We start from the raw sequence: 21,196 nt of genomic DNA, 5'->3' as shown, positions 1-21,196 counted from the left end.
GTGTGGTATTTTATGAAAAAATAATTGTCACATTGAGCGATGCAGAATGGCTTAAAGTTCTGCAAATTAAAAAAATTTTAGGAAGTACTTCCCCCTTGTTTGATATCTCACAATTTTTTTGATTGAAAATGGTTGCTTTTCAGTACTTGGCATGTTCTGGAAAGAATAGGTATTGGGGTCAGGATTTTAGATACTTTCAGCCACTAATTGCAGCTGTGCTGCTATCCTGCTATGGAGCTTTGGACAGTGACTGTGACTTTTCTTTCAAGTTCTGTTTTCTGATTTCACATTTATTAATTTAATTGATATATTTGATAAACTTCTTTATATTAAAGCATGTTATCCTTCTACTTTACACCAGTTTTCACAAGGTTCTCTTTATCCAAAGGTCCCTTGTACGTGATAGTGGAATATGCTTCCAAAGGAAACCTGCGGGAGTACCTGCGAGCACGCCGTCCCCCAGGGATGGAATATTCCTTTGATATTAACAGGGTCCCAGAGGAGCAGATGACATTCAAGGACTTAGTGTCATGCACATACCAATTGGCAAGAGGCATGGAGTACCTGGCATCCCAAAAAGTAAGCAGAACTCAGAAAACACTGCAGAAAGCACACGGTGCGAATTTATCTGGTGCTTTTCTGTTATTATTATATTTTTTTTAAGTTTAGTTTTGTTCTCATCTTGTTTGAGTTCAAGGATTTGCTGGGTAAAAAAGGCCTTTCTCAAACAAGTTGCATAATCGGTACTTTGGAAAATTGGTGGGAAAAATCGTACACTTGAAAGTTTTTAATCTCTCTTTAATGACATTGCTAAAAGGAGGCCCGTAACAGATGGTTTAAGGTAAATATTGCATCTGGATCTGCACTTTGTATTCAGAAGCACAGGTGGACCCTTGATTACACAAGCCACACTCCACCCATGAGGCAGCAGGCACCATTTGCCTTCTGTTTCCAGTCAAATCCACCAAATCAGCTCATGTAGGGGTGGAAAATAAATAAATTAATTTACTGAAAGGATGTAGAGAATGATAACAGGCAGTGCTCAGAAGACCAGAAAGTGCAAGGGTAAAAATTATGAACGGAGGAGGCAAAAATAAATAGGAGAGAATTAGTCACTTAAATTAGGCAGTTTGCTTAAAACTGATGTTTGTCAGGAGTGCAGCTTGTTAAAAGAATTTATTTATCCCATCCTGTCCCTAGACACTTGTTTCTTCAAACATATTTGTTTGTTTTTCTTTCCTTTTTTAAGCCAGTAATTTGATCAAATTATAGTTATGAAACCAAAAATAGCCCTGTTTCACCAACTCTGTAAGCATATGTGGCTTGGTGGACAAGCAATCATGAATACCCTGAGTGACGTTTGGACTCAGTGGCTAAACCAGAGCACCAGATATTGATGATAAGCACATCCTGCAAGGTGTGGAGTGGTTAGTGGGATTTAGACCAATTTCCAGTTATTTCCATGCCCAAGTATGGAGCTTAACCAAAGACCAGAGCTGAGTGTAAACCTCCAGTTGTGTAGAGTAATGAATTTTTAAAATTTTTTTTATTTTTAATACTGATTTTCTGCACTTGCAGAGGTTAGGTAGAAGGGGATAAAAGGTCTAATTTTCCTTTTATCCTTTTGTTTTGAAATAGCCTCAGTGCAGTAGTGTAGACAGGGAGACATGCATGACACCAAGACAGAAATCACCTAATGGAGGAAGCTTGAACATTGCGTTAGGTAAAGCACCTTAGGATATCTCTATTGAAGATTAATGAACCATTTGCCTGGCAGCGAGCCACCTCCCAAGAAAAAAGAACCCTTGTGAAAGGAAAAAAAAAAATAAGTCTTTTGATTGGCAAATCTTGAGAACAAGCGTCTGCCTGAGAAGCTCTGAAGTGCTGCTGCAGGACACTGCCAAGGAGGTGTACACATGGCAGAACCTTTTCATTCTTAATCCAGTTCCTTTGCAAAAACTGTGCTGATGCTTGACAGAGTGTGGAGGCATTGCACAAGGCAGAAAGAAAACAAAGGCTGCACATAGTAAAACTGTGCATTCCGGTTCTCCAGATATCCCCCCGTTTCTGTTTGGACTTCACTAGTTCTTCTTCCCCTTAGGGATCCATTTACTGAGCTGGAATAATAAGAGAGCTGGGCTTCTCACGGGATTGCCAGCATGCAGGAGATGTGAGAAGGCCAGTGTGCTTGTTATTTTGATCCAATAAATGTCTCATTGAGACCAAAAACCAAGAAAATAGAGAAAAATATTTAAAGAAGTTTTTGGGGCACCTCTTTTTTGCCTTACAAAAAGGTTTTGCCTTACAAGCAATTATATGTTGGAAATGGGATGTTGTTCCTAAGGTGGATGGGCGGATGCTTTTTAAAATTCTGTTGATGTGTCTTCTCCATCATTCCAGTATTGTGCAAGAACAACAAAGAAAGCTGCAGGAGAGGGGATGGCCGAGGTCATTGCAAAGAGACAGCAAATCATTGGGGTTGGAGGGCTGGCTCCTCTCAGCTATGTAAATCAATAATGGGACCATTTTAAAGAAATGAAGAGTCTCAGTTGTAAAACTGGTAGTCTCAGAGAATCATAGAATGTCAGGTTGGAAGGGATCTCAAGGTTCATCTGGTCCAACCCTTCTAATATTATTGAGATGTCTCAGCACCCTGTTGAGATGAGACTTAAAACTTTCCCAGGTGGGGGAATCCGTCACTGCCCCTGGGAGACCATTCCAGTGTCTGTCCTCACAGTGGAAAAATTTTCCTCTGTTCAGTCAGAATCTTTCCAGGAGCAACTTTTGCCCATTGCCCTTGTCTTGTCCATGGGACTCCTGGTGAACAGGAAGTCTCCATCTTCTTTGTAGCCCCTCTTTAGGTACTGGAAGGTCATAATAAGGTCTCCCCTAAGCCTTCTGAACAGACCCAGTTTTCTCAGCCTCTCTTCATATGGGAGGTGCTCCAGTCCTCTGAACATCTTGGTGGCTCTTCTCTGGACTCTCTCCATCCTGTCTGCATCCTTTTTGTACAGCAGGGACCAAAACTGAGCGTAGTGCTCCAGGTCTCATCAAAATACTTTGAGTATCACATGGCACCTCTGACAGTAATGTATAGTTCTGTTTGGGCAACTGAACTGAGTTTCTGGTGTCTCAGAGGATGCTCTTGTAGGGTTAGAGAAGAGGGACAGGGAAGCATTTCTGAAGCTGGATTAGAGGTCTGATTTGATGCCTAAAGCATGGGAAGTTGCCTCGTCCTCTGCATGGGAAGGCATTGCTGGAGCAGGATTTTCCTGGCAGTTCCCCATGACTAACCCAGTGAGGAGCAGAAACTTTGTACACTCATTATACACATGCAGGATAAGAGATCTTAGAAAATTGCTGGGGCAGGTTATAATGCAAGGAAGAAATTGGCTGTTGTACAGGTTTTTTTTGTAGTGGTATGGTCCAGCATGTCTGTGCATGTGCTGAGAGAAAGAGGACAACATAAAGAATAATCCAAAACAGAGGAGGAAAAAAAAATAGTAATAATAACAAAATATACATATATATATATATATGCATATATATATATATAAACCTTGAAAAGAAGTAGAATATCCTGGGGGGAGCCCAAATGCAATATTTCTTCCCACGTCTCTGCTGCCATCAACACTAATAAGGCTGCTTAAGCACAGGGATAATATCTGGAGCAGTCACAACATCCTTTTAGTGTAAAGAATCAATTGTAGATTTTCAGGATAATGCTGACACAAAGAAAAAAATCTCTGAGGAGATAGTATTTTTAGTTTCAGTACCAAAGCTGTTTAAAAAGCAAAAAGGCCAGCCCTGTGCTGGTTTCATTAGGTCTGGGTTTGTTTGATTTTTTTTCTTAATTCAACTGGTATAGTCTCATGGTTGAACTAGATACACACATCCTAGACATCTCGTTTTAAATTATATACTGTGGATAGACCTCATATTAAGATCTTTAATATTAAAAATGGTTGCACTGATTCCAGACTGTCAGGTTATGACTCTTGAGGTGATAATGTAAGAGATGCAACTTCCCAAATGCTGCTCATGAGCTTTTTGTTATGTGAGTGCTGCAATACCTGTACCTGGGCACATCTGGTGGGGAATGAACACCCTGGCACAGTTGGGGTTACCACCCAAAATTTCATCCTTAGCAAAATATAAATGTTAAATAAACAAGATTTTTCTAAGAGGCTTCTTAGGGCTATATGTTCAACTTGCCACCACCAGCTGAGGAGATGGATTGCAATCATATTTCACAAGTGTATGTGTGGCTTTCCCACCTCCTGGTTTAGGCTCAAATCTGTAAAGAATACTTAGTTGTGGTGAAGAAGTATCTAATTTTACAGCACTTTATTACACTGGGCTTTTGGTTTTTTTCTTTTCTTTCCAGTGTATCCATCGAGACTTGGCTGCAAGAAATGTTTTGGTAACTGAAAATAATGTCATGAAAATAGCAGACTTTGGTTTAGCCAGAGACATCAACAATATAGATTATTATAAAAAGACTACTAATGTAAGTGGATGGTTTTCTTATCTCTGGAAACAAGGATTTTCTTTCAGTGATTCACTTCAAAACTATGGTTATAGACTTAATGGGTTTCTTGTACAGCAGCCTCACTTTTCATCTCAGACAGAAAACAAGGATTAAGGAATAAGCATTTCTGTCCCCTCTTACATTGACATTTAAAAAGATAACCACAGAGGCTGTATAGTGTATGATTTATTAGAAATGCTGAAGTACAAGATATTTTTTTTTTATTTTTTTTTTATTTTTTTGTGGGTCCCTGGCTCCAGTCATTTGAAAGAAGTGGAAATACTCCAGTTCATCCCAGCTTTTTGTAGCAAGCCTAGGATCCTGAAAAACACTGTACAAACAGTGCTAGTAATAACCATAATAAAAAATTCCTGTTTAGAAGTGGTGCCACCGCATACAGCTTTATGTCTTTTGCTTGTAATATAGAAGTGATGGCTGCAGCATCAAAGTGGGCCTAGAGATTGGGAAAATGGGGTTTTACTCCCCACCCTGTCACAGTTTCAGTGTTTTTTACCTGTACCAAATCAAGAAGATAAAACGTTTCAGATGTAGTTATTGATACTTAGTTGGAACAGCTTGCACCTCCTTCTCAGATCCTGATCAACTACACTTGTGTTTGCTGGGAACTTTGCAGAGCTAATTTAGTTGTACAGCCTTTAAATATTAATTATAATTAACAATCATGTTAAGTGGCTTCTCTATGTACATAAAGTACTGAGTGACTGATGACATTTTAATGGTAATATCTTCCTACTTCCAAAAGACAGAGCAACCAGGTGTGGATGCATCACTACTGGAGGGAATCCAACCTTCTTTATATCAAATTTAGTGCAATTCCTGGGCACTGAGCAGGGCAGACTTTGTGTCTAAAGCCAAAAGCAGTTGTGACTGTGTGGGTCACTGCAAAAGCTGCTACAAGAAAAGCAAAATGTTTGGATTTAGTGATTACTGATTTTTGCAGGCAGGCCTGTTTTTCAGGGGATTATTGATTGAATTATTTCATCTTTAAAGATCCATGGTGGGATGATCTTTTAAATTTTGTTCTGATTATCCTATTCTTTTCTTAGTAAGCAGTCTGGGAATTTGGGGGGAGCCCTGAATGCTTTTAATTTTATCTTCAGTGTTTATATCCGTTTTTCTTAGCAGTCTCCCTACTTTAGCCCATTTTACTAATTTTTTCCCTGAAAAAATTAAAGGTAAATTATGTCTTGGTTTGCATTAGCAGGCTGCTCTCTGAAAATTTATTCATCTTTGTGAAAAGTTAGTTTTGAAATCATCCTGTAATTCGCTAACTTTTTAATTTTTCTTCCTTCTCCTCCAAACTTACAGGGACGGCTTCCAGTAAAGTGGATGGCTCCAGAAGCTCTGTTTGACAGAGTTTACACCCATCAAAGTGATGTGTAAGTGGCTTCATTTGAACGGGGGGGTTTAGGGGTAGGAAGGATTTTGTTTGGGTTATATATGTAGTAGTTTGGAATATTTAAAATGCACTTTGGTGTCGTCCTTTACCTTTAAGTATTTTCATTCTGTTTCACATATTAATAGATGGAACAGGACTTGCCCTTAGAAAGTGAGGATTTTATGGTAGACTGCTAACCATTGCTCTGTTACTAATCTGCCCAGCTTCAAAGCACATGAAAGGTGGAAAATTCTAACCTCCTTCTGTCAGTACGGAAGTTTCCCCCCTTGAACTTATTTACGGATGTGCAGCTACAAAGAGTCTATCTAATTTGCTTGGCTTCTGACATAGTCTGGACTTCCTTCAGGTTAAAAAAAAAAAAAAAAAAGAGAAAGAAAATAGAGAAAAAAAAGGCAATAAAGTTCCTGAAAACTTTTAATAAAAATTTGTGCTAAGATTAGGTATAATAAAACGTAGGCTGGGTATATTGGAAGAGTTTTCTCTGATTTTTAGAAGGGTTGTTGCTTCCCAGCAGTACTTCATATGTAGTAGGAAATCACTGGGCTCTGACACTTCAAATTCTTTTAATGTGTGTGCAGAGTGGCTGGGTGATGCAACCACTCAGGATTTATTCTGCTTCCTATTACAGTGTCCTAAACCCAGCTACAGCACTGGTGGGCATTGTGCTCAAAGTAGATGTATACTTTTTTATGCTGTACAGATGAGGATCTTATGGTTTTTATTTCTCCAGGACAAGCTGCTAACTGTAAAGGGCTGGATGCTTCCCAGCACAGGTGTAAAAGGTTATGCAAGTCAGTGCAGTGTTAAAGAGAAAAGGGCAACATGGAGAAAATAGGATGTATCTCCTCTTTCTTAAACCTATGTGGACTTCACAAGATGCCCTCCACTTAAGCACTTATTGACGCTTTTCCTGCCATCTTTATCTTATTTACAAAGGAAACTATATACATAGGTTAAGGGTGGATCAATCTTTTATTTTAAAATAACATCTTGGCAAAATCTTTGGGTGAATGTGAAATAAAGTACTTCACTGACTCAGGGCTGAGAATCGGATCTGCTAAGCAGCCAAAACATTTTCAGTACTGGAACATGAAGATCCTTGGTCCCATGGTGGCTTGAAAGATGGCTGAAGAATAATATTAATTTAAGTTTGTGCAAACAGCTTACTAAAATACACTTTACTAAAATACACTACTGCAAAACTAGGAGAGCTACAGAGAAAGTTGGGAGCCAGTGCAAGCTGTGGGCTGTTGTTCACCTGCCCAAGAGCCCCAGGTTGCCAGCAGGGAGGTGGCAACCCGGCAGGAAAACTGGCTTAAAACTATCCTCCTTAATTTCCTAACAAAAAGAAAACAAATAAGTAAATAAAAGAGAGAGAAAAATGATGCAAAATATTTTTGTCTTGAACGGTCTGCTTTTTCCAAAATACCCCGACACTTTATTGCAGCTCAGCTCCACTGTGAGCTCTGTAAATAGTTAAGCTGTGAAGATTCAGTTCTTTGCAGTAGCCCTGGAAACTTGGGTGCTCAGAGCCCATCAGACAAAGGCAAAAGTGTGTTTGAGATCATGCTCAGGTCATTCCCTGCTCTGTGTGCTGCCCATGCATCTGATGCACTTCACAAATTGATGCCCTGCTCAGGGTGGTCAGAGTTAGGCAGATGCTGATTTAAGCATCTCCTAAGAGGAATTTAGAATCATTGAATCATTTTGGTTTTAAAACATCTCTAAGATCATCAATTCCAAGCTTTAGCAAATGTAATCATTGCATCTGCCATGGACACATCTCTGTTTTCAGCAGTAAAGCACATCTACTAACACAGTTTTCTCTTTGATTTGTAGTTGGTCATTTGGGGTGTTAATGTGGGAGATCTTCACGTTAGGAGGATCACCCTACCCAGGAATCCCAGTGGAGGAACTTTTTAAGCTGCTTAAAGAAGGGCACCGAATGGATAAACCTGCCAACTGCACGAATGAACTGTAAGGTTCCTCCTTTGATGTACCAGGACTGAAGGGCACAAACTGCTGAATTCACCTGGTTAATGCTATGCCTGGCAGAATCAAAGATTTTTAGAATTGCTTGACTCTAAAATTGTGGGTGGATGTGTGTGTGTGTGTGTGTGTGTAAAGAAAAAGATATTACAAGATCTTCAGGAAACGTTTGGCAGAGAATGCTTTTTTATAAACCCTGCCGTGATCCCACTGGGGAGAGATCATCTACAAGCCAGTCTTTGTCAGTGTCTTTATACTTATGTTTGTTGTATTTTAATCTCATTAACATGAAAATTCCTACTTGATACACATACCACTAATCAGTGTACAGCATTTTGTGCAAACAAAATATATCTGAGAATTCCTGCATTACCACAGCATTACCCCTTGGTGATAAGGGAAGAGTATTTCCCTTTTCTGATATTCTAGTGTAGCCCTTAACCATTTTTAATATTTTTTTCCCATTTTAATTTCTTCACTTCACAAAGACCACAGTCTAGCACACAAATATTTAAGCGTGTGTAATTTAATACCATTGAAATTCCTGGGACAGAAGACTGCAGAGTCCACAAAAAGGTAGTTTAGGAGAGATAGAGGAGTAGAAATCTCGGATTTTTTGGAACATTAGTACTCCACATGTAGGGCTGGGGGTGTTTGCTGCTGAACTTGTGATGAAGAACACTGTCTATGGAAAGGTTTGCAAGAAGGACGCGTGCTTTTAATTAAGCCAAGAAAATGTGTATTTCTTACAGCTATATGATGATGAGAGATTGCTGGCATGCTGTGCCTTCCCAGAGACCAACTTTTAAACAGTTGGTAGAAGACTTGGATCGGATTCTCACTCTCACAACTAATGAGGTAGGTAAATTGTGCCTCTCCATAAGCAGCTTCCCTCCAGAACACCAACCAGATCAGGAGACAGATGGAATTTATTCAATTATAAAATCTTGCTCAAGTCCTCTTCTTGGGTTGTTTATTGTTGTCCTCTGAGGTTACACACAGCTAAACTATGTATCCTATGAAATTCTTGGTTTCTTGCCATTATTCTTCATTTATGTAACTATACAGACACACATCTTTTAGGGTGTTTTTGTTTATTTCTCATTGCCTCTACTGTTGTTTGCAGCATGGAGGCACTACCCATGGCAGGTTGAGAGGCAATGTTTATAGTTCAACACAGATTTTGTGTGAGGGAGGGATGTAGAGTTCACGGCGTTTTTCATTTATCAACTCTGTTTGATTCCCAGCCATGATATCTAGGTCAGGAGAGGAGGAATTGTCAATGGTAGATCTTAGATTATAAGTCTGAGAGTGAATTAGGTTCACTGAAATAGCTCTCTGTGGAGGGAATGAGGACCCATGGGGAACGTTTGAACAGCCATCCAATTATCCAAAGGTCCTGCCTAGCACTGCTTTGGGTTGGGATGTATGAATGCAAAAAAGTGGTTTTATTTGAAGAGCATTCTTTCAGAGGTCTGAGATATTATTAGTTTTAGCAAGAAACACACTGATCAGGGTATTCACCCAGGAATCGCTCTGCTCATCACTCAGTCACATGCAGCTTTGATACAAAGATCACAAGTGGTGGAAATGTTGATTCTTTAGGTGGAGACTTCTGAGAGAAAAATGCTTGGTGTCATAGATATATTTTATAAATTTTTATTATATCTGAGAAATTATATGCATAACGGGAAGGGGGGAAAAAAGACAACCCTCACAGAGGAAAGTTGTAACATTTTGTTTTGACTATTTCAAAATGGGTTTATAAGGTTTATTATTATAAGTGGGTTTATTATTATAAGTGGATCCTTACAAAAGGGAGATAAGAAAAAAGATTTGGATTGCTTTGTTTTGACCTTCAACATGACTTCATAATTTTTAAGAATTGTTGGAGAAATAAAAAAAATTGATTATTAAGCAGTATTGGGAAGGTCATATACAATAGAGATGACAGGAGAACCTGGGTAGAGAGATGATATTTTTTAGGATCATCATTTGCCCAGTAGGTTAAAAAAGATTTTTGGCTTTGGTAGCAGTATCTGGATGTGTCTGGATTCTGTTGTGGAAGCTTTGGTCTAAGAAGGGTCATCTTCAGGGATAGCTCAAAGTTGAAGCAAGATGATGCTGTGCTCCCCATGGAGTCAGTAACACAGCTCTGCCTGTCCTTGCCATTTTCCCTTCATCAAGTAGTGACTGTGGCTTTTCCTGCCTAATTTATATATTATGATTTCATAAGACTGGTTGGAGGTGGGCTGGCTGCCACCACTGAGTATTGGGTGGCTGGGATACACATTTGGAAATTCCAAAGGGAGGTTCTGGGCTGCAATTCTGAGCCTGGGAAAGGATCTTGCTCTGTTTTGTGCGTGTTTAACCACCTTGCCTTCCCAATTCTATACTGCTCATGGACCTGGAATGATCTCAGAGGTAACCTGGAAAGGCCTTTAGAGTTATGTAAATTACTTTAGACTAGAACCATAGGAAAAATAACAGGAAAAAGCTCAGGAACACATCCAGTGCATTTGATGGGCCTGCAGCAGGATCCATGGTACGTTTGTCATTCCTGACAGATGTTTGTGTAACTTGTCCTTAAAGATCTCCACTGCTGTGTTTATGCATCACCCCTTGACAGTCTGTTGCTTTGTTTCATCAGCCTGTCTTCTTGAAAGTTTTTCCTAATCTCTAATCTTTCACCATAAAATATTGCTTTTGTCCTATTTACCCTAGACATAGAAAGCAAATTATTTTGTCTTTACAGCACATTTTCTGCTCCTGAAAAGTCTTCAAGTTCTCATTCAGTGTCTCCTGAGAACTCCTGTGTGTCCCATTTTCTTCTATAACTTGTGCTTTTGAGAACTCTGATTTTGTGTCATCTGCAGAGTTTGTTCAGGTCGTTTGCCCATCAGCTTGACATTAAATCTGTTTGTCCTCTCCACAGTGGCACTCTCCCTTCACTCCCTAAATGACACTGTTGATCCAGCAACTCAAAAATTTGCTGGGACAGTAAGGAATCATTGATACTGGAAACTTCTTATCCCCCTGTATTTAACTCTGGCCCTTGCTGTTGGATAAGGAGGCTGGGGGAGTGGATAAGGCTCCTGCTTTCAATAGTGAATTTATGACTGGATCACATCAAGCCATTTCTCTCCTAAGAGAAATCCCAGTTTCTTTGACTACTGGAATAATTTTGTCTTCTGTCTGTCCAGGAAGTGCTTGGTTATTTCTGCCCACATAGGGCCAGTTTGCTAATATGTAAAAATGTATCAAGATGGTCCTCGTGTACCTTCTGAAAGCCTAGGTAGCAAGATAGACCGGAACCCTAGATCCAAACTGTCTTCTTTTCCTGCCTAATGTATTTGTCAGCATTTTAAAACTCAAACTCCCCCTCTCCATTAAATTGGTGACCATTTTAAAGCTATAGTAGGCTAATGGCCAAATTTCTGAGTTAAAATCAAGAACTAAATTACCCCAAACCTAAGCACAGCAGCATAAAAATACTGAGTGAAGTGGAAGATTTTTCTTGTCTGTATGATCATAACTTGTGGTTTAGCAAATGAAGAGATTGCATTTAAATGAATGCAGCTGCCTTTAGAAGTTGAAAGAGAAGGAACTTTTCAAGGGGAAAAATAACTTTCTTCTCTTGCCAAAACTGTTGTTTCTAGCAAAAAAGAGCCTTAACCCCAAACTTGGATTCAGCAGATACTATTTCCTTTTTTAATGACTGCTTTGGTCATGGCTACTCTGGTACACACACACCCACCCCTATGAATATGGAGTAAAAAAACCCCAGTCTGGTGAACTTAATTTTGTTTTCCTTTCAGTTCTTTTTCGCACATATGCCACTGGATGTTTAAACTCAGCTTTAATATCACAGTATATAAAACAGATATTCAAACTGACCGAGGGAATATGAAGTTGGAAGGGTCTTTCCCGCTCCAAATCATTACCATGTGCTAAAGAAAAATTGTTCTATTTAGGATGAAATTTCATTTTTATCATTGTGAGTGAAAAGTCTTTTGATGTGGTTGGCATGTTTATTGCAAGTGATGCAGCTAATGCTGGTGATGTTGGACTTCAGGAAAGTACCACATTATTGGTTTGGTTTTTTTCTTTATTCAAACTCCTTTTTTTTTTTTATGAGATATTTAAGCAACAGCCAGTTTTGAATGCAATTGTGTTGAATGTGTCAGTTATAAGCTGTACTTTTACCCACTATGTAATCAAGCCAAGTCAGAGCAGCAGTAATGTTGTTATCAGTTTTTACTCACTGTCTAAAAATGCAATTTATTTCTTGTCATAGGAGTATTTGGACCTCAGTGGACCTCTTGAACAATATTCACCTAGTTACCCTGACACGAGGAGTTCGTGTTCTTCGGGTGATGACTCTGTTTTTTCTCCTGATCCAATGCCTTATGAACCTTGCCTTCCCAAGTACCAACACATGAATGGAAGTGTTAAAACATGAAAAGAAACCAGACAGAGGAATAGAGAGACATCAAGCTACCTACCATATACAAAACAAAATCTTTTCTCCAGGACCTTAATGTTTCTGCTTGTACATATGATATATGGAAAGAAAAAAAAAAAAAAAAAAGGAAAAAAAAAACAAACCACAGAAAACTTGGAGGAAAGTAGACATTAAAAAAAAAAATCTCATATTTGCATCTTTTAAATATTCCCAACAAAGAAGAATGTTTATGAGCTGTGTCTAGATACCCACTGCCATCACTTTTCTGGCTTCCTGTAAGCTGCAACAGACTTGGTTTGTACAATGGACCAGTTGGACTTGAGGCAAACTCTGGGTCTGCCTTTCTTGTTTATTTTGTAATATTTGGAGAAAATATATGTTGGCACACATTTACAGAGCACAAATGCAGTATATAGGTGCTGGATGTATGTAAATATATTCAAAATATGTATAAATATATATATTATATATTTACAATGAATTATTTTTTGTATTGATTTAAAAAATGGATGTCCCAATCCACCTAGCAAATTAGTCTCTTTTTTAACAGCTATTTGCTAAATGCTGTTCTTACACAGAATTTCTTAATTTTCACCATCCAGAGGTGGAAAATACTTTGCTTTCAGGGAAAATGGTATATCGTTAATTTATTAACTAATTGGTAATGTACAAAACAGTTAATCGTTTATAGGATTGTTGTGTTTTTCTAATTTAAATGGCATTTCTATGCAGGCAGCACAGAGAACTAGTAGGTGTATTGCTCAGACTTTACTAGTTTTCAGATCTCTCTTTTTTTTTTTTTTAAAAAAAAAATATTTACAGTATATAACTAATTTGGAGGAATTAAACTTTTGATTTATTTGTGTTTAAAAACTGCAGTGTCAGATGATTGTTCTTCTCAAAACCAAATCCTTTAACAAGAGTCTTTTATTCTCAGTACCTGTCACTTTAACAATTTAACTCCTTAGCAAGGTTTCCCATGGGCAAAAACCAGAATCATTACACAAACCAAAAAAAAAAGAAAAAAAAAAAAAGGAAAAAAAAAAAAAAAAAGAGAAAGTTTTAAAGAGGGTTCTTAAATAAAGGAAAGACATGAATTTGTCTATAACCATAGCAGAACAGACTGCTCTAAAAGGAGCTGAGCTTCTATCCTGAGTTGCACATGCATCAACTTAACTCTGAAGATCTTCCCTGAGTTGGGATAATAGGTTCCAGGTTTTTTGGCCTGGATCTTTTTGCCTTTTAGACTATCCCTCTATTGTAACTTAAGTTAAAAAGAGAGAAGTTGTTTATAATGAGAATTTGCCATAGGAATATCAGCATCTTTTAAGGGATTAATTCATGCTGACTCCAGTCTTTCCTTCTGATCCATTCCATACCAGTAGGTACAGCACTGGCCTCTGCTAAAACATCACTGTTGTCTGTATCTTTGTTTATGGAATTCTTGTGCTTTTTCTTTCAGAACATTCACACTGATACGGCCATGCAATATGAATGCAAACTAAACTGTTTTATGTGGTGGTGTTTTTGGTGTTTTGGGGTTGGTTTTTTGTTTTGGTTGGTTTTTTGTTTGTTTGTTTTTTAAAAAAAAAAAAGAAAAAATAAATGGGTAAAAGAAGTATTAAAATCTGTTAACTTTTGTACTGACAATAAAATGTTTCTACAGATATTAATGCTCAAACTACAAAATAAATTTCATGCAGCTTATTTTTCCTAATCCTTTGTGTCACCCAAAATGGTTTCCTGAGCATCAAGTGATGGAACACATCCAGGAATACTTCATTTTGCCTTTGTCATAGATCCTGTATCACAAAGCAGTTCTTGCAGGAAAAATGCTTTTTCGCCTGTATTATTAAATGTCTGCTCATGCATAACCTGGGTTATTTCAGTAAACATAAGTACAGTCTTTGGTGTTTCTGGGGCCCTATTTGATGGAAAATGGTTTGAAGTATTCATCATGTAGACATGAAATATATTCCCTTTATTTAGTCAGGCTTTAGTCCTCCTAATTAGTGGGGTTACTAAATCATTCTGGAGAGGGTTTGGGATCATTTGTAAGGGAGATTTTACAAAAAATAGTAGCAGTTGGGAAGAGTAGAAAGAAAAGTTTTGTGGCTTTTTTACTTGAAAACAGAAGGAAGAGAAACCAGAATAGCTTAGTGCTTCAGACAGAACTTTATGCAATATAAGGTTTCAGGCTATCCAGAAAAGAATTACTGAATCTGTAGAAGTGTTGCAGACACCAAACTTTGCTTTGGCTTCTTTTTGTCTCTTTCTACTTTGACCAGAAATCCCATACCATCCCAAGAAACTTTCTAAAAAAGTTGTCTGTTAAAAACTGCCATTTTCCAAAAGAATTATCTGATTGAAAAATTCCCCCTGGCTGTACTAAAATATAACAATTCTCTTTACTATTAACAGCAATGGTAGCTACTGTCTGATAGAAACCACAAACTTCTTCATGACGCAGGTCTGCTTCTAAGATTCTTATAAAGGGTAGTGGAAGAGCTCAAATCTTGTTTGGTTTATATAGAAATAAATTTAAAGGCATCTTTACTACTCTGTCATCCTTTTAAAATAGTATGTGAACACTCAGAAACCTGATGGAAAGGAACCATTAAATAATGTAAGCTTATTTGGTTACCCTGATTTAATTTTCAACAGTATATTCCTTTTTCTTTGATGGTTTTTTGGTTTAGTGCTCAAAGATTTAGATTTTCACCTTAGCCCTAAAATACAATTTTACAAACTCAATTTCTGGGGGGGAAGCTGAGTGTCCTCTGTATGTGGAGTTGCAAGAGGAAACTAGAGAGCAGAAAATACAAGCTTGTATTGAAATTTCTTCAAAGGCAATATATTATTTATTTCTATTCCTACCTTTGGCTCGTTCATGAGAAGAAGGAGGTAGGAATCTGAATTGCTACGTAATCTTAAAAATTAAGGTGGTATGAATAACACAAGCAATAATGAAGAGTAGTGTTATGTCAGGAAATGAATTCATATTGATGTGGATAATGGGGATTATATTATGGGTATCATCAGTTTCCTGCAGCACCCAATTATTTCTTGTCCCTCCATTTAAGTATTGATTCAAATCCATTCTTCATAATCTGTGAGATGTTCTGGCTGGAGAAACCAGGTTTGTTGTTGCTCAGGCTCATTAACAAGTTCCTTTTGCCTGCTCTGGCTTTTTTCCCCCCCCCCTTTTTAGTACAATATAGCAAGTACCATGGGATATATACATCAGATAAGGTAGTTTCTGTTTTCTCACTTTTTTCTGTTGATTTCATATTTGATATTTTATTGGTTATGCTTTTACAAAAAGCAAGAGTTGAGCTGGGATCTGAGATTGAGATTTGTCAAAAGAGAATTTATGGTTTTATTTCTGTAAGTCATGTGAGCAAAGCTGTGTACAAAATGTAGTCATTTTCTTGTCTGCCCCTTGAGAAAAAAGCATCACAAAGCCCTCAGGTCTAGAGACCATCTTGTTAATGAAAGATTCTGTGATCTCAATGTAATTAATTAACGTAAGGGAAGGTTAGGAGTTGTCTTGTTCAGGGTATGTAAACTGCTGTTATAGTAAAATACCTTTTAATAATCAAGGTCTCTTCCATAAAAACTCCAGACCCAGTGTTTGAAAGGTGGAGTAAGACCCATCCAGGCTGGGTGGAAACGTATTGTGGAGTCATCAGGGGTAGGAGCAGCAAATCGATGTTGTGCCATTGAGTGAGTTGGGGGATGTTTCCTTCTGTCCTCCAAGTCTCTGATGGGAAAGCTCAAGTCATGCAGATCCCAAATGGCAAGTGTTGGAGAATTTCAATAGTCCAGGAAATTTCAAGTATGTGCAGAGAGTGTGTGATTGTTATTTAGGTAAAGACCTGTTAGAAGACAAGTCCTTCAGTAAACCTTCTGGAAACCTTCTGCTTCAGTTTCATTTGGATGTTTTTACATAGTTTGGCATACTCAAGGGGAAAAGTGATGCAAAAAGGCTGCTATTCATAGAAGGGGGAAAAAAAGCCAATCAAATTCTGTTTTTAAAATGTGATCTGTCCATTTGGTAATCAGGAAGTTCTCTGTCTGCATAATTTAATCTAATTATTATAAAAACACTTCATTGATTTTTCCACAGTAAATGTAATAAATTTATTGGGAGGAACCATAAGTTACCTCCAACAGTTTGTGCCTGGCAAGATCATCAGTCCTTCCCTGCCCTTAAATATCTGTCTGTGCTTCTGAGCTTTCATCATCATCAGTCCTGAACGTTGCAAACAGCTCAAATGAGGAGCAAGCCATGGGTTTTATCCCCTTTTACCTACGCAAAACTCCTCTTAACTGGATTTTCCATAAAACTCCCTAAAGGAGAGAGAAGATAGAGGCATTCATTCTCTTTACCATGAGACATGGAGACAGAACAAGGGGCAAGAGGTATCAGGGTGTTTCTCTCTGAATTTCTACTGCAATTTCTTCACTGTGAGACCACTGGGACAAGTAGCCCAGAAAGCAATGGAAGGTGCCTGCCTGTAGATATTCAAGACCCTGCTTGACAGGGCAGTGGAAAACCAAATTTAAGGCTCTGCTTTCAACACAAGTTTGGTCAAAATGACCTAGGGGCTGCCTTCCAGCTGAGAATTTTTCTGTAGTTTTTTTCAAATTTGCCAGAGGTAACCAGGTCTGCAGAGGAGTTCTGGAAAGCTGCACTTTTGGCTCACTTTTGGGTTGTTAGTGGGATGTATTGTTCAGTAAATTAGATTTAGTGATGCATTTAACATGAGGGATTCCTTCAATTAAGGCATTTGGATTTTAAAATCCAGGTCCTGGCTTGGTTTTGGTTATCACAGCTGGTCAAAAATCTTCTGATTGCATTCCTATGCAGGGGAAAACATGTTTTGTCAAAAGCTTTCTAAAGCACAAGCCTCTTGAAGAAGTTGAAAGTATTTTGACCTTACCAGGATGATATGACTCTATCAAAAAGTCATCCTGTCAGAAGGAAATGAAGTCATTTAATGTTGCAATTACTTAAGAGTAGACAATAATACATAAGGTTGAAGTAAGAATGGAGGCCTTTTGATTATATCAGAAGAATGGTTGGACTAACCCAGAGTGACAACCAAGTACTGCAAATAATTGGGCTTTTAACGTGGTTTATTTTCAGTTCTGGCTTGTGAGTTTTTCTCCTAGTACCAGAATTTCTTGAGTAATACACTTCTGAGTATCAATAATGTTTTTTTTTTGTTCAGAGATCAATACTTTTGACTTTTTTCCTAATGCACCAGCTGGGGCTCAAAACACCCAACCACACTTCTGTGAGTGAGGCCAAGAGCTGGTAGATGTCAGGAGGCTTTATGAGGAGCTTGGTTTCATTTCCCTTGACAAACACTGGGGAGATGCTTGGACCAGTCTGCCTCCCATAAAGGAGAGAATTACTGAGCAATCTCTTCCAAAGCTTTTGTGGATTTCCAGGGAGGATTAACATTTCCTTGTGGCAGAGGAGCAATCCTTCTGCTACAGCTTCATGTCTTTGAATTGTCTGAGATGAGAGTGGAGAAAATGGACAGCAAGTGAGAGCCCCTGTGTCACTGCTGACTGGAGAAATCTATGGCCCATTTTGCCGGGACCAAAGTGAATTACAATTTATGGAGGAAAAAAAAAATACTTCCAAGGACTGTCTTAAAGGCATCTCAAAGAAGGTAGCCAAGGTGCAGCATTATTTCTAGAAGTATTTGTCTGGCATAACTAGATATTTTTTAGGCCTGTTCAGCAGCAGACAGTACTTGCTTTTCCAAAAGTTTGTTGCCACAGAGATGCACAAAAGAAAAGCTGAATCCAGCTGTATTGCTGAATTCAGTAAGTGAAGGCTCTGTCATGGGAACCTCTCTCAGAAGAGCACGGTAGAGCCTGGCCTGGAAAGATCAAGTGTGATACCACTGGAGAAAATGGAGTTTCATCTTCTTGCATCATGCCTGAATTCCAAGATGTCCTTGAACATGTCCTATATGCTAATGATGCTTGGGAACACTTTGCCGCCCCAGAAGGTGAGTGCCAACACCCCTGAAGAAACTGACCATGTGCACCTGCACCTGGCCTGCACTGAGGTTTCCTGAGCAGAGCACCCAAGTGCTGTGGCAGAAGGAAACCTGTGTTTTTTGCTCGACCTGGTGCTTTTGGAGAGAATCATAGAATCATAGAATAGGCTGGGTTGGAAGGGACCTCAGAGATCATCGAGTCCAACCCTTGAACAACTACCGCCACAGTCACTAGACCATGGCACTGAGTGCCATATCGAGTCGCTTTTTAAATGTCTCCAGGGACGACGAGTCCACCACCTCCCCAGGCAGCCCGTTCCAATGTCTGATCACCCTTTCTGTGAAAAAATTCTTTCTAATATCCAATCTGAACTTCCCCCGGCACAATTTAAGACCATGCCCTCTTGTCTTACTGAGAGTTGCCTGGGAAAAGAGACCAACCCCCGCCTGGCTCCATCCTCCTTTCAGGTAGTTGTAGAGAGCAATGAGGTCTCCCCTGAGCCTCCTCTTCTTCAGGCTGAACAGCCCCAGCTCCCTCAGCCTCTCCTCATAGGAGAGGACAGGACAGAGCCCACAGCATCCAGTTTCTGGTGGTGCAAAATTAGTCTGGAGGTGAGGGACCTTTTTGTTGCTGCCTTCACGCTGGTGGTGCAGGGGATGCGTGTGTGCATCAAGGGAGAGTGATGCTCTGGCACAGCCTGCTGCAAGGAAAGAGGGGAGAGGGGAAAACTTAGGCAGTGGGCACTGGCTTCAAAGTGTTTCCTTAAGAATCTGTTCATTTTCTCCTCATCAGCTCCAGGAAGCCCCAGCACCAGTGCCCCTGTGCTCATCTCCTACAGAGCTGCCAGTGGGGTTGAAATAAAGGTGCCAGGATGCAGCTTGCCTGGCACATCCAACTTTGCTGAAGCATTTTCTTTATTAAATGCCCTCTTTTCTTACTGGTTTTCTTTACTATATTCCATTTACTTTTAAATCAGAGTCGCTGTTATTTTTTTTTAAAGAAAGTATTTGCATTTTTCAGGTCACAGCTTTGTGAAAAAAAAAAAAACTAAAGGTTTCTGCTAGGGAATTGTAAGTGATAAAAATTTGACTGGATGTTTTTCCAAATTCATATTTTCCAAGACCTGTTCCCTGACAGCTGTCATAACAAATGGTGGACTTCTTCAGCTGGTGTAATCCATGATTTCATTCATGTCAGAGGAGGTGTAATATTTATTTATCAGTTGGTCAACGAAGTATAATCCATTAGTTTGTTTTTTAATATGAAGTAGCCTTTTCTTGGGGACTAAATCTTTAGGCTAATGTCATAAACATGTTCAGTAGTCATGTAACAGCTGTAATCATGACAGAATTACAGGGTTCTGGAAGAGCCAATGAGAATGTTACTAACCAGATAAAAATTCTGAAGAAATGTTTGTAATGTGAGTTATAACTTGTTTTTTGGTTTTTCCTTCTCTTTAGCATTTTGTTTACTCCTCATTTGACTTTTTGCTTCATTGTTCACAATTATTCTGTCAATCCTCGTTTGGCTTAATAATCAGGAAACAACAGTTACATTCAGGGTGGTTGAAAAAGTCTTAAAATGACACCAGAACTTCATGCCTAGTCTCTCTTTTGACACTGACTGTCCTCACTATGAAATATATCCCTTGGCTCCAGACCTGCATCTGGCAATCTCTGTTTCTCTGTGAGTGGAAATTGGCTCCACAGTTACATGCGCCGAGCTCCCTTTGTCCTGGGTGTTGTAATGCACAAGGAGAAAAAAAAATCTGCTGTGATTTTCTCTTCACTTTGTTTCACTCATGGCAGGCAGATGAGAAGGGAAAAGGCAGCATTCCCTTGTTTTTCATAGCACCACGTTCAGGGTGTCTTGTTGGAGCCTCCTCCCCGCAGAACACGCAGCATCAGTAGTGGAAAAGCCTCCTTTCTCAAAGGCTTTCAGATTGTGTTGAGATTTCTTTGCAACTCAACTGCAGACAGCCAGTGCTCCATTAATCAGCTCCCTCTGTTTGACAGGTGATAGATTTATGGCGCTGTGTTTATGAAACCAAAATGCAATTAAATGCAATCAATCAGCTCAGCTGAAGTTTCCAGATACTGCTGGCAAAATCCTTTTCAAACAGTGTTAAGAGTTGGGGCTTTGAGGAGTATGGAGGGAAAACAAAATATTGTGGGGCTTCCAGGTTGTTTGGAGACCTCTGCAGGTCTAAATGGATTTTTTTTAAGAAATAAAAGAGCCAAAGGGAAAGACAAAAACCTTCAGGTTGGCTTTACGTCTGGGAGTAGGAGTAGGGGTAAAGGAGCATCGAGTGATAAAGTGTTAAGTCCCTGTGTTTGTGTGGTTTCTGCAGGCACAATGTTTGCTTTTGCTCCAAGTGGCCCAGCAGCCATGAATGGTATGTTCCTTTCCAGGGAAACATGCCCACTTCATTAATTAATATCAACAATGCCATACAGACATGGCAAAGTTAGGTGCTACATTTGTAAATGCTTTCTTAAAAAGCTTTGGGTCTCTTGATTTCCTCAGTGTTTCTCCTCATACCTCAGCAACTGATTTCCAGAAAACTACCATCAAGTAGTTTAGTTTTATTAAGCTGTTATTTATTCATATATTTATTTACTATGGAATGCATTTGTTTTTCCTCGAAGCAGCTTCAATATTCATGTTGAGAGTCCAAAATGTTTTGAGGTTTTATTCTTCCATCCATTGTAAATCCTTTGAGGAGGAATGCTGAGGTTACTCTCATTACCAATTACTCAATATTGTT

General features: G+C 38.9%; 1 protein-coding gene across 19 annotated transcripts in view; it reads left to right on the top strand.

Moving 5' to 3' along the window:
* The window catches only part of FGFR2 (fibroblast growth factor receptor 2), an 85,455-nt gene extending 71,333 nt beyond the window's left edge, over positions 1–14,122 (top strand). For 7 of the 19 annotated variants that reach the window (XM_071749561.1, XM_071749572.1, XM_071749574.1 and 4 more), the window contains 6 exons: positions 389–579; positions 4,388–4,510; positions 5,861–5,931; positions 7,791–7,928; positions 8,693–8,798; positions 12,238–14,122. In XM_071749561.1, the coding sequence (XP_071605662.1) occupies positions 389–579; positions 4,388–4,510; positions 5,861–5,931; positions 7,791–7,928; positions 8,693–8,798; positions 12,238–12,402 (794 nt within the window). In that variant the 3' untranslated portion in view covers positions 12,403–14,122. Of the gene's footprint in view, positions 1–388; positions 580–4,387; positions 4,511–5,860; positions 5,932–7,790; positions 7,929–8,692; positions 8,799–9,973; positions 10,173–12,237 lie in introns of those variants that run through there. The other 12 variants (XM_071749564.1, XM_071749562.1, XM_071749563.1 and 9 more) reach the window with 3 other exon arrangements.
* The last annotated feature ends 7,074 nt before the right edge of the window (positions 14,123–21,196 follow it).

Source organism: Heliangelus exortis, chromosome 7 (genome assembly GCF_036169615.1).
Source record: "Heliangelus exortis chromosome 7, bHelExo1.hap1, whole genome shotgun sequence".
In the NCBI taxonomy this organism is placed as follows: domain Eukaryota; kingdom Metazoa; phylum Chordata; class Aves; order Apodiformes; family Trochilidae; genus Heliangelus; species Heliangelus exortis.
This window is presented reverse-complemented; position numbering and strand designations above follow the sequence as displayed.